Source organism: Saccostrea echinata, unplaced genomic scaffold (genome assembly GCF_033153115.1).
Source record: "Saccostrea echinata isolate AGI-Se365-2 ecotype Australia unplaced genomic scaffold, CSIRO_AGI_Sech_v1 ptg000054l, whole genome shotgun sequence".
Lineage (NCBI taxonomy): Eukaryota > Metazoa > Mollusca > Bivalvia > Ostreida > Ostreidae > Saccostrea > Saccostrea echinata.
In genome coordinates this window covers 15,695,763-15,710,118 of record NW_026889803.1, presented here as the reverse complement: position 1 = coordinate 15,710,118, position 14,356 = coordinate 15,695,763, and the positions used below count along the sequence as shown (strand labels likewise).

Below are 14,356 nucleotides of genomic sequence, written 5' to 3'. Positions count from 1 at the left end.
GGGATCAGGTGCCATGGAGGAGTAAGCATCTCCTGTCGACCGGTCACACCCGCCGTGTGCTCATTGTCATGACCCTGCAAACAGAAAAATTCGTAGAAATGTCATTGTGTAAATGATAGCCTAACAATTAGTATGAAAAACGTCAGTCAGCATTGACCTAATGATAAATTGTATTTGCTGATAAGGTCATTGTATCGACCATAGAACTTGCGAAATGATGACTTCAAACCAGACTGTTGATATCCTTGTTTCATCAACTCGTTGGTTAATATCTTACCTCGTTTTCAAAACTGATCGTATTTAGAACATGCTTTTGCGTATCGAATCAACTGGGAGACTTAAGAGGGCTGGGTGGTTGTGGCCATTTCAGACTATATTGATCTCCTTTAGAAGAAGAGCTCCAAATAAAGATATACAAAAATGGTCAAATTTTAAAACTAAAATGTATGAAATTTTTGTTTGCCAAATGATAGTTGACAGCTTAAGATATCATATCTAAAAAATTAAGTTATATCTGATGGTTAATTTGTTGACCCCCCAGCCTCCTTATAACATATATAGGTGAAAGTGAATAAATAAGAAAAAAAATTAAGGAACTTTTATATACATGTATATTGCATCATGATGAAAATAAAAATTTAGACATTGCACTTCTACCTTTATTATAAAACATAAATACATATAAAAACATTTAAAAAAAATATGTTTTTGTAAATGCATCATACCATATACGTCATTTCATCGGATTTAAACAATTACATTACAAATCAATGGCATTAGATGTTGTCAGTGAAAATATGCAAATCTCTTAAAATAATTCATTGTCTTTTTTCCATTTTTAATACTACATCAGCAGTATAGTTAGTCTTATTGATATTACACATATTCCTTGATATTTTGGATATCGTCTACCCATTTATCCAAAAATATTCCAAAGTTTCTTTTCAGCCAGGCATAATTTTACAGCACTTAAAACAATCACTTAAACGTAGTGATTACCAACAATGAGATAAACGTCACATTTAAGCTTTTAGATAAATTGATAATGATTATATTTTTCCCATCAGTGTAATCACCTGATAGTAAACGGGGTCTTTATAGTGGTAAGTGTCTAAGTGAACCTCGGACAGAATATATTCTCTCCAAGATTTATATCTTTACAGTATGTGAACAAAGTGTAGTGATTAAGTGCTGAGTAAAATCGAGCATGAACTCGGTACTAAGTATTAAGTGACCTTGAGCAAACACTCAGTGCTCATATGAAGCACTTAGTACTTTCATTGCCATGAGAAGGTGGATGAGCAGGTTATTCATAATTGCATTCAGTGCAGGTAAGGGGATCAGTGGGCCAACTCGGAATGTATTGAGCAATTCATTGTTGACTGTTAAGAAGTGAATGCAGATAATTTAAATTCCAAGTCTGGTTGACCAGTTAGAGAACTCTTTGAAAAATGAGTGAACTCAGGTTATTGTTCGAGTGCTAAGTGAGCTTACAGTGCTGATCAGATAATATACTTGTAAAAAAGCTTAATAAATTCATAAATTTGACACTTTGCCATTATTGGAAAAAAAATGATCACTTAAAAATTTGTATAACAGCATAGAGACAAACACGTATGAAGCTTCAATTTGCAATTGTTAAACTTGGAAATAAATGGTTGAAACATTACCGGTAACACAAATGTCATTCCACACCATGATTTCAATAAATCAGATAGCAATATAATACTGAATTTTCAACGACAATGGTATTTTTTCTATATAAATTTGCCATGACTTTGAGACATATGACAATAACATTCATCACTTGTTTCAAAATAAGCTTTGCATATCCAACAAATATGACATTTACATAGCAAACATTTCATATGCTGACAGCCGTAATATTTCTCTATACCTATGTAGCATTTTGGACAAAGATCTCTGTTTGAGGTATCACGACTTATCCATTCTCCAAAGCCAGTTTCGTCTAGCTGCTTTTCTTTTTCAAACACAGCACAGGATTTACCCGTGTGGTATTCCACGTGGCACTTGCTACATAATGCTGTATGACAGAGAAAGCAGACAAATCTACTTCCTCCCTGGCTGACCTTGTACACCATTTGACAATCAGGTGTAATGCAGTATCTTGCTTTATCTTTATTCTGGGCGACGTAACAAGCGACTGAGGCATCTATCAAAGTTTGAATGGTACAGAAGCCGAATTTCTTCATGTTTTTTATATCACTCCAAGCCCAGAGCATATCACAATCCTCATAACAGCAACGTAAAGGAAACTCTTTTGTACTTATAGCAGAATTCAAATGCAACCTCACACAATCTCTACAGTATGCATGACCACAAGATTCTAGTCGGTATAGATCACAATCAGTTATTGGCCAGAGACAAATTCCACAATCTGGGTCAGTTGATGGTATTTGGTATTGGTTGTCTTTTAACAGCTTTTTCGTAAGAATTCCAATTTCATCAACTGCCGATTGTATTGCTTCATCGGAACCTAACATTTTTATCTTGTGTCTTCTATGGTCAAGTTCTGCGCTGGATAAATCAGATTCATCTTTCAAACCCTGCAGGTCTACACCATACATCAGGATAATTCGTTTCATCAATCCAGGAGGCTTGGTTTCACCCTTCAGATCGATCCACCTCACCTTTGAGGAGGCCAGTTTTTCTGTGTAATTTTGAATTTTTGAAATTGCCAAAGCCCGATCATTCTCTTTGCCATGAACAGAAATAGTCGTATTTCTGTCGTTCAAAATTACGAGAGTGTGAGTTTCCTCCATGATTTTGTCAACTTTGCTCCGTCCCTCCCTTGTGAACATACATCTTATAGATGGATTATCTTCCATTTTCAAGATTTGACCTTGAAGAAGATTTTGTATAGTGTCTCTCGTCTTAATCATGTTGTCTACGCTTTCTGCCTCTATATTCAGAATATAGTTACCAGTTGTATTCTGCTTTATATCAACAGTTACTCGATCTTTCTTAGCTTCAGCACAAAAATCTTTGATATCTTTACTAACCCGCTTGAATACCCGTTCCAGTACATATAAACGAGTGTGAATTTCTGGAATAACAGTAACTACTGTGTCACTGATCCACAATTGGTTTCTGCTTTGCAAATTAGCGCAGACTTCATTGCCTTGTTCGGGGTCAGTGAAGGTGATAAAACCACTGAAGTTATAATCTAGCTGTCTGGGTTCTCTTAGATGAACATTGAACTTGTTTGGATTCAAGAATTGTGCAATATGCCGTTCGATTCTTCGCTTATGTATGTCCATTATTTCCCTAGTTGTAAATACTTTCTCACGTGGAACAAAAGTTTTTCCGATCTCATTCTCTGGTATATTGAAGGCCTCCACTATTCCTTCTCTGAGAATGTCTTCATTGACAAGACGACTGAAGCCTTGAACACACAATTGGTCAGCATTCTCTCTACTACGACTAATACTCACATTTGATCCACCAACTGAAACTTGTGTCCAGGAGCTTAAAGTCAAAACGGTTTCCAATGTTTCTGAATTCATAATTTGCAGGAACCCAAATCCTCGGGATTGTCTGCGACACCACATTATTTTAGCTTTGAATGCATCAGAATCGTCTGTTTTCCAACCTGGGGGTTTTATGTGAATTTTTGATGTACTGTCACGTAATTCTGTAACTGCCTTCTTCGCAGATTCGCTATTCTCAAACACTACTTCACCACGATATCTTTGATTGGTATTTGCTGGAGATTTCTTTTGAAACTTTTGAATTTCACCAAACTGTTTCATCCATTCCACCAATTCTTCATCAGATTCAAATTCATCTTCTGAGCAGTATACATAAACATTGTTATAATCATCTTCACACAACAGGTCTTGTATTAATCCACCTGGTCCAATGGACAGTTTAACATTATAACACCTTGGAAAGATAGGAATAATAACCTTCTCCTTCCTTATATTTTCTCTTATCGGATCAAGTTCCATCTTCAGTGTTTCTGTTGCCACTTCATCCTTATCTGCAGGTGCATAAATTGAAACTTCACCCTTGTCTCTGTCTGCATCAATTACAAAAATTGAATCTGTATTTACTTTTTTAAGTTTGGTTTCTAAGTCTTTTGCATGCTTCCATCTTGGGCCCACAAATTTGTAGTGAACTTGTGATCCAATGTATTCTGTATAAATTGGTTCAATTCTTTTCCTTTCTATTCCCGACATATCAAAATTTATTTCATTTCTTTTTAAGGCTTCCTGTACGTCGTCTTCGTTCACTTCTGTTATATTAACAGCAAATTCTCGAGAAGTGTTCAAAACTTTCTCGATTAGAACCCATTTTGGAAATAATGCAAGAGACTGGAAAGATGCAGAAGGATGAACAGTCATTTGCTGGTCTTTATCAATGGAATAATATCCAGCCTTTTCATGTCCAAGGAAGTAAGAAAGATTACTACGAAAAGCCTTAAATAAAAGCTTTTGTAATGTTCTCTCATTTCTATCTTTACTTATACTATCTTTATCTTTCAATTCAAACTTTATTGTAATATTCATGTAATTTTTCAAGATGAATCTGATCTCGTTTACAGTGTCTCGTATGCTTCTCATGGCCCTTCCATTGATGGAATTTACCAAACACCACTTACTTTTCTCCTTCTCAGGAATGCAATGCCATTCCTTAAAGACATTTAAAAATGTGAAATGATCTCCTTTAATATGGCAGAAAGGAATTTTTAATTTGTCACATTTATCTTTCTGTTCTTTTGTTCCAGCTCTGTAAAACAAATTCCCACTCACTGTGCATGATGCTGCAATAATGATAGCGTCCATGCCTACGTTCATCTCAATTGCATCATGAACAAAAACTCCCAAATTAGGCTCCAAGGGAAGCTGTGCTATCCAGCGCCCTAGATCAGTAATTTTTTCATTTTTAACTGCTGCAAGATTAACCAATTGCTGAAAGGCTGTTTCCATCGAATTACTTGGAGGTGCCTCGACAAAATCAAAATCAAGAGGGTTCACATTTAGTTGCAGCAATTTCAGAATGGCATGACCGATATGAATCCTCAAAATCTCTGGAGTAGAAGATGCTGTCATGTTGTCATATGCTTCTTTGGAATAAAATCGATAGCATTTCCCAGCAGCCGTTCTCCCTGCTCTTCCTTTTCTTTGATCAGCAGAACTTTTTGTTATTCTAACAACCTTTAAGGAGTTAACTTTTTTGTCTGGATCATATTTCATTTCTTTTGCAAGCCCAGTGTCAATCACATACTTCACTCCAGGAATTGTTACAGAAGTTTCTGCCACATTAGTGGAAATAACAATTTTTCTTTTACCCGGTGGCGTTTCTTTGAATATTTCATTCTGTTCTTCTGTTTGAAGTTTACCATGAAGTGGCAATATCAAGTGATCAGTTCTACTCTTGAGTTCCCATTGTAGTCTTTCTATACAATTCTCGATTTCCAGCTGACCTGTGAGAAAAAGTAGAATGTCACCAGGGGGTTCCTTGTCATGGATTTCCAACGTCTTTTCAATTCCTTTTCTTTCATATTCTTCCAAGTCATCATCTCCAGAGAAAGTTTCCCATTCCACATCGACAGGATACATTCTGCCAAGTACTTTTATCACTGGACAGTCTTTAAAATATCGAACAAAAAGTTCTGGATCAATTGTTGCAGACGTAACGATGATGCGTATGTCTTGTCTCCGAGGTAAACACTTTTTTATCATACCGAGTAAAAGGTCTGTGTATATGCTTCTCTCATGTGCCTCATCAATAATAATGCAGGAGTAATTATTTAACAAAGGATCTTTGATGCATTCATTTAACAGTGTATGGTCAGTCATGTAAACAACTTTTGTCTGGTCTGAAACTTTCTTCTGAATTCCACATTGATAGCCTACTATATCTGCCACAGTAGACTTCATTTCAATTGCGACCCGCTGAGCAAGACTTGCAGCTGCTACTTTTCTAGGCTGTGTGCAAACAATACGGCCATTGGAAGGCAGTTTAGAATGCAAAAGATACTGTGTTAATTGTGTGCTTTTCCCGGACCCTGTTTCTCCAAGAAGGATGCATACTTGATTTTGTGAAACAGAATTGACTATTTCTGAACGTTTAGCATAAATTGGTAGTGCTTGCTCTAGCCTTGAATACTCTATTTCAAATTCTCTTAGCAGTTGGTCGATGTGGTCTTGTCTTACAGTACCTCCTTCAAACTCTTTTAATCGTCTTTTGATATCTTCTACAGAACTTTCAAACTCGATAAGTTGATTTTCAAGTTCAGAAATTTTGCTTTCAAGTGTTTTTGTCTGCATTTCTCTCCGTTCAAATTCAGAAAGGGGAACATAGTTTGTCTTTTTCTTGGGTTTCTTTGTTCCAAGAAAATCTGATAATTCTTGTTTGGTTTCCTTAATTTTTTCTTGATGCATTCCCATTATATGGTTACTTCGTTCCTGAATATTCTGTAGATTCTTATCAATAAATTCTTTACTTACTTTTGCAACTTCTTCTCTTTGAAAACGGTGCACAAAACCTAGATTTTTGGTCTGTTGCATCCACAACTGAAACTGTCTATAGGCATTGTTGCTTGGGAAATGAACCCAAACGGAAGTTGATAATCCTTTAGGATTTACTGTGAAAGATTCAATATTAAATTTGAATAGTGATGGCAGGCCTTTCTTTTTTAAGTATTCTAAGAAATTTATCTCTCCTTCGAATGGTTTATAAACAATGAGATTGTATGTTGGTCCTGGTTCAGTTAGTAATCTTTCACTTTTCTTGTGCAGCATTTCTGATGACTGCTCTTTGTTTTTGGTATGTTTGGGTGGCGGTGTTGGTGCGTCTCTCGACTCCCTCTGAGAAAGTTGTTCCTTTGTATTCCTCGGTCTTTGATCTCTATAATTTCTGCGTCCCCCACCACCTCGCCTCTGATTCCCTCTCCCCTTGTTACCACCTGAATGTCTGCCATCCATCATTGCGTATTATGTCTATAATTCCTAAAAAAAAATGTTCAGTGTTTATGGCGGTATTTATCTACCCTCTACATGCAAGATAAATTATGTCAACTTGCAAGAAAAGTATGTCAAAAAAACTATGTCTACATGCAAGATTATGTTGACATGCAAGATATTTAAGTCAACATGCGAAATAATTATGTTGGCATGAAACTTATTTCTGTCAACATGCGACTTATTTATGTCACCATAAGACTTACTTTTGTCAACATGCAAGTTTTTTATGTTCACATGCAAGATGCATGTTGACATACATGTAATTATCTCGCATGTTGACATAAATAAGTCGCATAACGACATTATTTTGTTGTTTCTATGATGTAAGATACTGGCGTTAATAAGTAGATTCAACCATTTTAAATTCAGATTCTCTAAGAAGATTTGCAGCACACATGTCAACATAATAATATTGCATTTGGACATAGTTATCTTGATTGTTGACATAATCTATCTTGCACGTAAGGGCAGAAATAAGCCACCATAGTGTTTTAAAATATGTGTTTCCATCCCTAATTTCTCTGACAAAGTAATTCCTCGTGAAATGCCTTATTTGTTAACGTTACTTTTGGAATCTATATTTTAAAATTTTTTTAATAAACATGTAGCATTTTGTTATCATCAAATAGATTAAATGTTTATGTACTTTTGAGGTACAGTTCAGTTTTCAAATTTTCCAATTCTATTTTTATAATTGGACATTGTTTCTTAAAATAGACCCAGGAAAATTCAAAATGCTATGTTTAAAAATATCTTAAATATAGATACAGCTGATTTCAGCTAAAGTATACAGGTATATATATATATATATATATATATATATATATATATATATATATATATATATATATATATATATATATATATATATATATATGATAGTACGTTATAAAACATTTCGAATATTGTCCTTTTTTTTAACTCGATGTGATATTATTTTTAGAGGGTTTCAAAATATCAGTCATTATATGAACATGATGAATGATACAACATGCCACTTTTATTTTTACTAGGTTCAAATGTTACAGAGAAAATATTAAAAAAGCTAAACGATTAATAATTTCCAACTTTTTTGAAACTGTAAATTTGTGGAACAGCTTTGAAAAATAATTTAAAAGTTAGAAATCAGACAATTTAAGAATATGATATAAAATTCAATGTCTATTACCGATTATTATTGGCCTACTTTTTGTTTAGATCAGAAAAAAAAGCGATGCACATACCTTAAATTGCCTTTTCTTGTTGATCAGATGTCCATATTTGATATCCCAGCAGGTAATTGTTTTACTACAGGTGATGATGTCATTGAAAACCAATGTATGTGCTTGTTTCGTTTTGAAAACAGAGCACTGTGCAAATTTCAGAAAGCTTGTTTCACTTTCTTTTTTACTTCTAGATCATAAGACATTTTTAAGGTGACGGCAATTGTCCTTTTCTTTTTCTTTTTATTTACTTTCCCTTTTTCAAAATATAAATATATTGGGGGTAGGGGGGTGGATTGTGTGTTAAAACCAAGGTGACATGTTTCAAGAAAGAGGAAGGAGAAAGATTTTGTAAATGTTCCTATGGTAGCTATTTTTATTTAATATCATCTTCCAAAATGATACCATGACAAGAAAAATCGCACCATTCATTTACATGTATGAATTAAGGCATAGATATGGTCGTTACGCATTCAATGTCTTAATTTCTCTACCAAATTTGAAATTTGGATGGTTAAAAGTGCATATTAGGCCTAGACAAGTGATTGTTTTAGACCTACGTAAATGAACCAAACCTTGATAATAATGTCGTTCCTGAAAGTACTGGATTTGCCCTTACTTATGATATCGTGTAATATGTTCTATTCTTTTGTGAGGAATCGCAAATAGCCAATCAACTCTTTCAACAAACAAAATACACAGGAAATGTACCCAGACATTTTATAAACTGAATCTTTGCATAAAACACTTCATTTATGATAAAGATATGAAATAAATATGGAAAATTAACACAAAGGTTAAATGATAACTTGTGGACTAGCATTTAAGCCTAGTATACATGTACATGTACACTTTGTATGAGGAATGCATTAACTATGACATAAACAAATTGAAAGTACTTCATGTAGCCTCTTGATATAATGAAATAAAAAAAATTAATTTACCTCCGTCCGGTTAAATTGTGACATTGCAAACATGTCCATAGAATATCAGTTGTACTTTGTATTAATCTGGATTAAAAATTGAATATATTCTTAAGAGAGAACCATTTTAGTCTAAAGAAGGGGATAAATTTCTGATTACTTTTTTTCCATGTCAGAGAAGGACCGATTATTTATTTTCTTCTTCAATGAAAGAAGTTTGACAAGCAAATCAAAAGAAGACACTACCATAACTCCTACATTTTAATTCTGGTGGAGAAAAGGGGTTGTAGCAAAGGGACAAATTATTTTTATGCCAGATAAAGACAGAGTATTTTCAACATTTTTGAGGACAGATTTTTTTCAACCCCCTCCTCCCTTTCAGAATCAAATTGTTGTCTCTTTACATTTTACTATTATCCGATGAGCTGATAAATCACATATCACTGGTACAATTATCAGATAAAATGATTAATCATTTATTACATGAACATCAATACAATGATTGCTATAAACAATGAGTTGCACAATAAATTGAATTTCAATTTATTTATTTGAGCAAAGTAAATTTGGTTTTCCTGGAAAGACAAGGGATGCATATTCAGGCACTCATATGTATATTAAACAACCATACTAAACAATCCCATCGTCTGATACGCCCAGTGATGAGTAGGAAAAAGTACATCCGCAAGAATCAGACAATGTAACAATCCAAGCATTTGAGCAGCGGCGTTAATTCATTGAAAGGAATAATATTCATGTAATAAGTCTATTAATACATTTTAAAACTAAATTTATGCATTATATTTATATTTTTTATCATTTTAATGAGAGATCAATAAATATGTACATTGTATGTGTGAGTGTGCATTATTTCAACTTTCTAGCATATAAAATCCTTAAGTAGTTTTTGAACTAATGTTAACAACTACGTTTGAAAAGTTTTTAATGAGACTAGAACTAGAAGAGAATAAGCAGTAAAACAGCAAGTAAACAGATTTTCTCATCAAAGGCATTTTTCTTTGCATCACTGCTTGCATATTTTAAGGGGAAGAAGGACCTTTAGCTGAAAAAATACTTGTCATTCAATTTTTTTAATATTTTGTATATTTCTTATTAAGTATATCCCAAATATCTTAAAGCAGTTATATCATTAGGTTTCTTACCTTATTTTAGAGATATTGATTGACAAATATTATGCCCTGCAGTATCTAAGTGGAGTTTTAATTCTCCATGTTTCCGGGCTCATTACTCTGTCCATAATTGGATTTTTAAAGCATATGTAAAAAATATGTAAGTGAACATGTATCTTTTAAAATATTTCAGAGTATGAATTGGGTTTAAAATTCGAAAAGGCAAGTTTCATCTACCACACTGCATCTGGATAGGAAAAATTACGAACTTTTTAAGACAACTTAAACAACATAAAACGTAATTTACAAAAAATCCTATCATTCAATATTTTTAAATTTACATTGAAATGCAAGTCCTTCAAATTATTGATTAACTGTAAAAATTTCGAATGGTGAAGCTGACCTCAATATTGCACAAGACATCGTTAAAGACGACATAAGCAGGACAAAAACTTGTCATGTTTACATTTCTCGAGTACGGGAAAAACCAACTATGACGTCACACGTAAGCTAAATAAGCGAAATAAGATATACCTACATAAGATTTCCGTCATCAGCCATGCAAAAATAATTTTTGTGTTCCCCGTTTCTCAAAATACTTCATCATATACTGATTATGACCTGTTTTTACATAATAATACCGCCCTTGTATTCACCGAGTATGATCTTGCTGTACTAGCAGATCGTGTATGACGTCACCGACTTGTTGGACGCGCAGTTTAAAGAAACAGAGGAGTGGATCAATCTTTTTTCATAATTTGTTAATGTTTACAAGAATGTTAAACTTTTTATTTATTTAATATAAGATGGTAATTAAAGAAAAATATTTGTCAAAAATTTATACAAGAACTGATGCTTTACACGTTTTGCACTTATATAAATGGAGACTATGGCGTAGTTTAACAAAGTCATGTGACCATGTGTCCTTCAACCCCTTAATAGATCCTGACATTTCAAGGTCAAAGAGGCCATTTCAAACCTTTGCAGACATATGAATTTAGATAAAATACTCTATCTATCTATGTTCAATTTTAAAACTTAAATCAACAAATTATAAATAAATGAAAATATCAAAGTCCTGTATTTTAGGGCTTTAAGGACACAGGTATACCACAATTTGACACTACATGATGCATAGGTATCGCAATATTTTTTTTAGTTACATTCTGTATAATAATCACCTCTCTACTATCTAAATAACAAGCAATGCTAACATGGACAAGATGTGACATGTACACATACAGAAAAATAAATTTATCAATTGTAGAATATAAATACAAGCATATCCATACTGTGTGGTGGGTGGTAGGCCATTCTATGGCTATTTTGAGGCTCTTATTGTTGAGAGAATGAGCTAACTTGATTTGTCAGACAAATCCACGCAGTTCGTCACATGATAGTGTTTCCTTGGTAACAGCATGAACAACAGAATAAGAATCATGCCAGTAACATAAATAGAAAACACTTTGTTTTCATTGGGAAGGAAACACTGATTTATGTTAAAGTCTGTATGTATCTGAAATCACAGCCTGTAGATGAAAAAAAATTGTATGAAACCAGAATCCAGATTACTGTGCTACAAAGACACATAAAATGACTTCTAGATAAATTGTACATGCATTTTGATACAAGTGTTTACACTTTTCAAATTAAAATAAATCAAGATTTGAACCATTCAAGAAAATGAAAATAATATATGGTAAGATAAATTCTTTAAAAAAAAAAACTTGCCAATAGAAAAATCGGTCCTTTCTTGTTTTTTTTTTTCAACTAAAGGAGGCCACTGTCCACTATGGTACACCGTTGTCATGGACACGATGGCAGCCATGATGGGTATGAGCACTTACAATTAGTCTTGGATTTACCTATTTAAATACCTGTGAACAAGTTCACAGTAATAAATAAGGAAAAAATAAAAAAAAAGTACTGTTGAACTTCCAATATCTTGAACGTCAATATCTTGAGTACCAACAACTTTTTCTTTGTGTATCAATAGCTATTACTAAGGAAATTAAGTACAGTTCTTTGTAAAAATCATGCAAAATAGGCATGTAGGTGATATATGAGGGTTCTCGGAATTTGATGATTTTCCACACATAGTTTTCTTTTGCCCTATGAATCATGTATGCAAAAGGAAAAATGTTTTGATTCACGGTTACCATGGAAACATGGGTAAATAAATTTCCCTAGCAACCAGCCAATTTTCAGCTTCGATGGACTAAAAAATCTCTTATCTTTCAAGCTCAAATTAAATGTAAATACTAAAAGAATTTCTTTTTCACTGCTGTTATTCTCAAGATAATAATTTTAACAGTTTTCACAATCAAAAATATAGAAATACGATTTAAAGATATATCTGTAGGAGATGTGGGAATATATGCATGTTTTTCCCTTTTTTGCTGACTCAGCATTTTCCTTGATTTTGGAATTATTCAATGCCTAATTACTCCAGTGATGGACCTCATACAGACATCCTGTGTATATAACTTAAAAGCAGAGGATTTTGTCTTTTAGAATTTGAATTCAGAAGCGTATAATTTTTAAACATTCCTATCCGTTGCCTAGCAACAAAAATGGATGTTTTGATGAATAAAAAGAGAAAAAATGTATAATGCTTAAGTCATAAATCACATAACTTGTTATTTTTGAATACTCAAAACAAATTTGACAATAAATTGAAATTTTTGAGACCTCTCTGCAAACTTTGGAATGTTTTACAATTTGTAATCTCCATGGTAACAGCAATTTCCCCTTAGCAACACATCATAGAATAATAGTTTTAGCATGTTCACGTACCTGTTGTTAAGGATTCTTCAAAGCATGCTGTAAAATTGTGATTAGGCAAATTTTACAATGCAATAAGCATCTTATAAAATTTCTTTTTTCCCACTTGATTTTCCCATGGCAACGATTCTGAACACATAGCAAAAAATGTAACCTATGTGGAGTTAAGTCATTATCTGTAGGAATTTCAACTGTTTTGATATTCAGAATCAAGATTACAGGATACTGTTATGTAAAATCATTGCTGGTACAAAATATGCATAAATATATTATATATTTGCAATCAAGATTTAAAATTTCAAACTAAGAATGTTACCATGGTAACGGGTATAAACATATTAGCTCACCTGAGCCGAAGGCTCAAGTGAGCTTTTCTGATCGAAATTTGTTCGTTGTCTGTCGTCGTTGTCCTTGTCCTTGTAAACTTTTCACAAATCCATCTTTTTCTCCAGAACTGCTGGACCAATTTCAGCCAAAATTGGCACAGAGCATTCTTGGGTAAAGGGGAATCAAGTTGGTTCAAATGAAGGGCCACACTCTCTTCCAAGGGGAGATAATTACAAATTAGTGAAAAATTAATGGCATCTTTTAGAAATCTTCTTCTCAAGAACCACTGAGCCAGGAAAGATGAAACTCATGTGGAATCATCCTCATGTAGTGTAGATTCAATTTTGTTAAAATCATGATCTCAGGGGGAAGGGTGGGGCCTATAGGAAAAACCTTAAAAATCATCTTCTCAAAAACCACTGGGCCAGGAAAGATGAAACTCATGTGGAGTGATCCTCAGGTAGATTAAATTTAATTTTGTAAAAATCCTGACCCCCAGGAGTAGGTTGGGGCCACAATGGACTATCAAAGTTTTACATAGAAATATGTATTAAAAAATCTTCTCACGAACAGTAAAGCCATGATTGGTTATTAACTACTAGGAAGTATCCTAAGGTAGTGTAGATTCATATTTGAGAAAAATCATGACCTCTCTGGTCATACGTAGGGGTCATAATTGATGATTAAAGTTATGCATAGGAATACATAGAACATTTTTTTTTTTAAATCTTGTTCTGAAGAAGAGCAATTTATGCATTAAAGCTTTTCAATACTGAACTGATATTTGCTTTTTTCCTAGCCACAGTGCTCAGGAGAGCGATGTGGCCTATGGGCCTCTTATTTTTTTTTTTATTTTTAATATCATTTCAGTTTTATTTCTTCATTTTCATTCAGAACTCATTCATCTTTCTAAATTAAAAAAAATATACTAGCACGGGTTTTCAAGTTTTGAAAAAAAAATGTTAATGCACTCCGTTAATTATTATTTCTTGAAAAAC

General features: G+C 33.3%; 2 protein-coding genes across 2 annotated transcripts in view; both read right to left on the bottom strand.

Annotated features, from left to right (window-relative positions):
- The window catches only part of LOC133171732 (twisted gastrulation protein homolog 1-A-like), a 403,867-nt gene that overhangs the window by 301,330 nt on the left and 88,181 nt on the right, over positions 1-14,356 (bottom strand). The gene's annotated exons all lie outside the window — the stretch shown is intronic.
- Positions 1,758-6,957, bottom strand: LOC133172391 (uncharacterized). The gene has a single exon (XM_061307269.1). The coding sequence runs from the start codon at positions 6,954-6,956 to the stop codon at positions 1,758-1,760; it is 5,199 nt and encodes a 1,732-aa protein (XP_061163253.1). The 5' UTR covers position 6,957.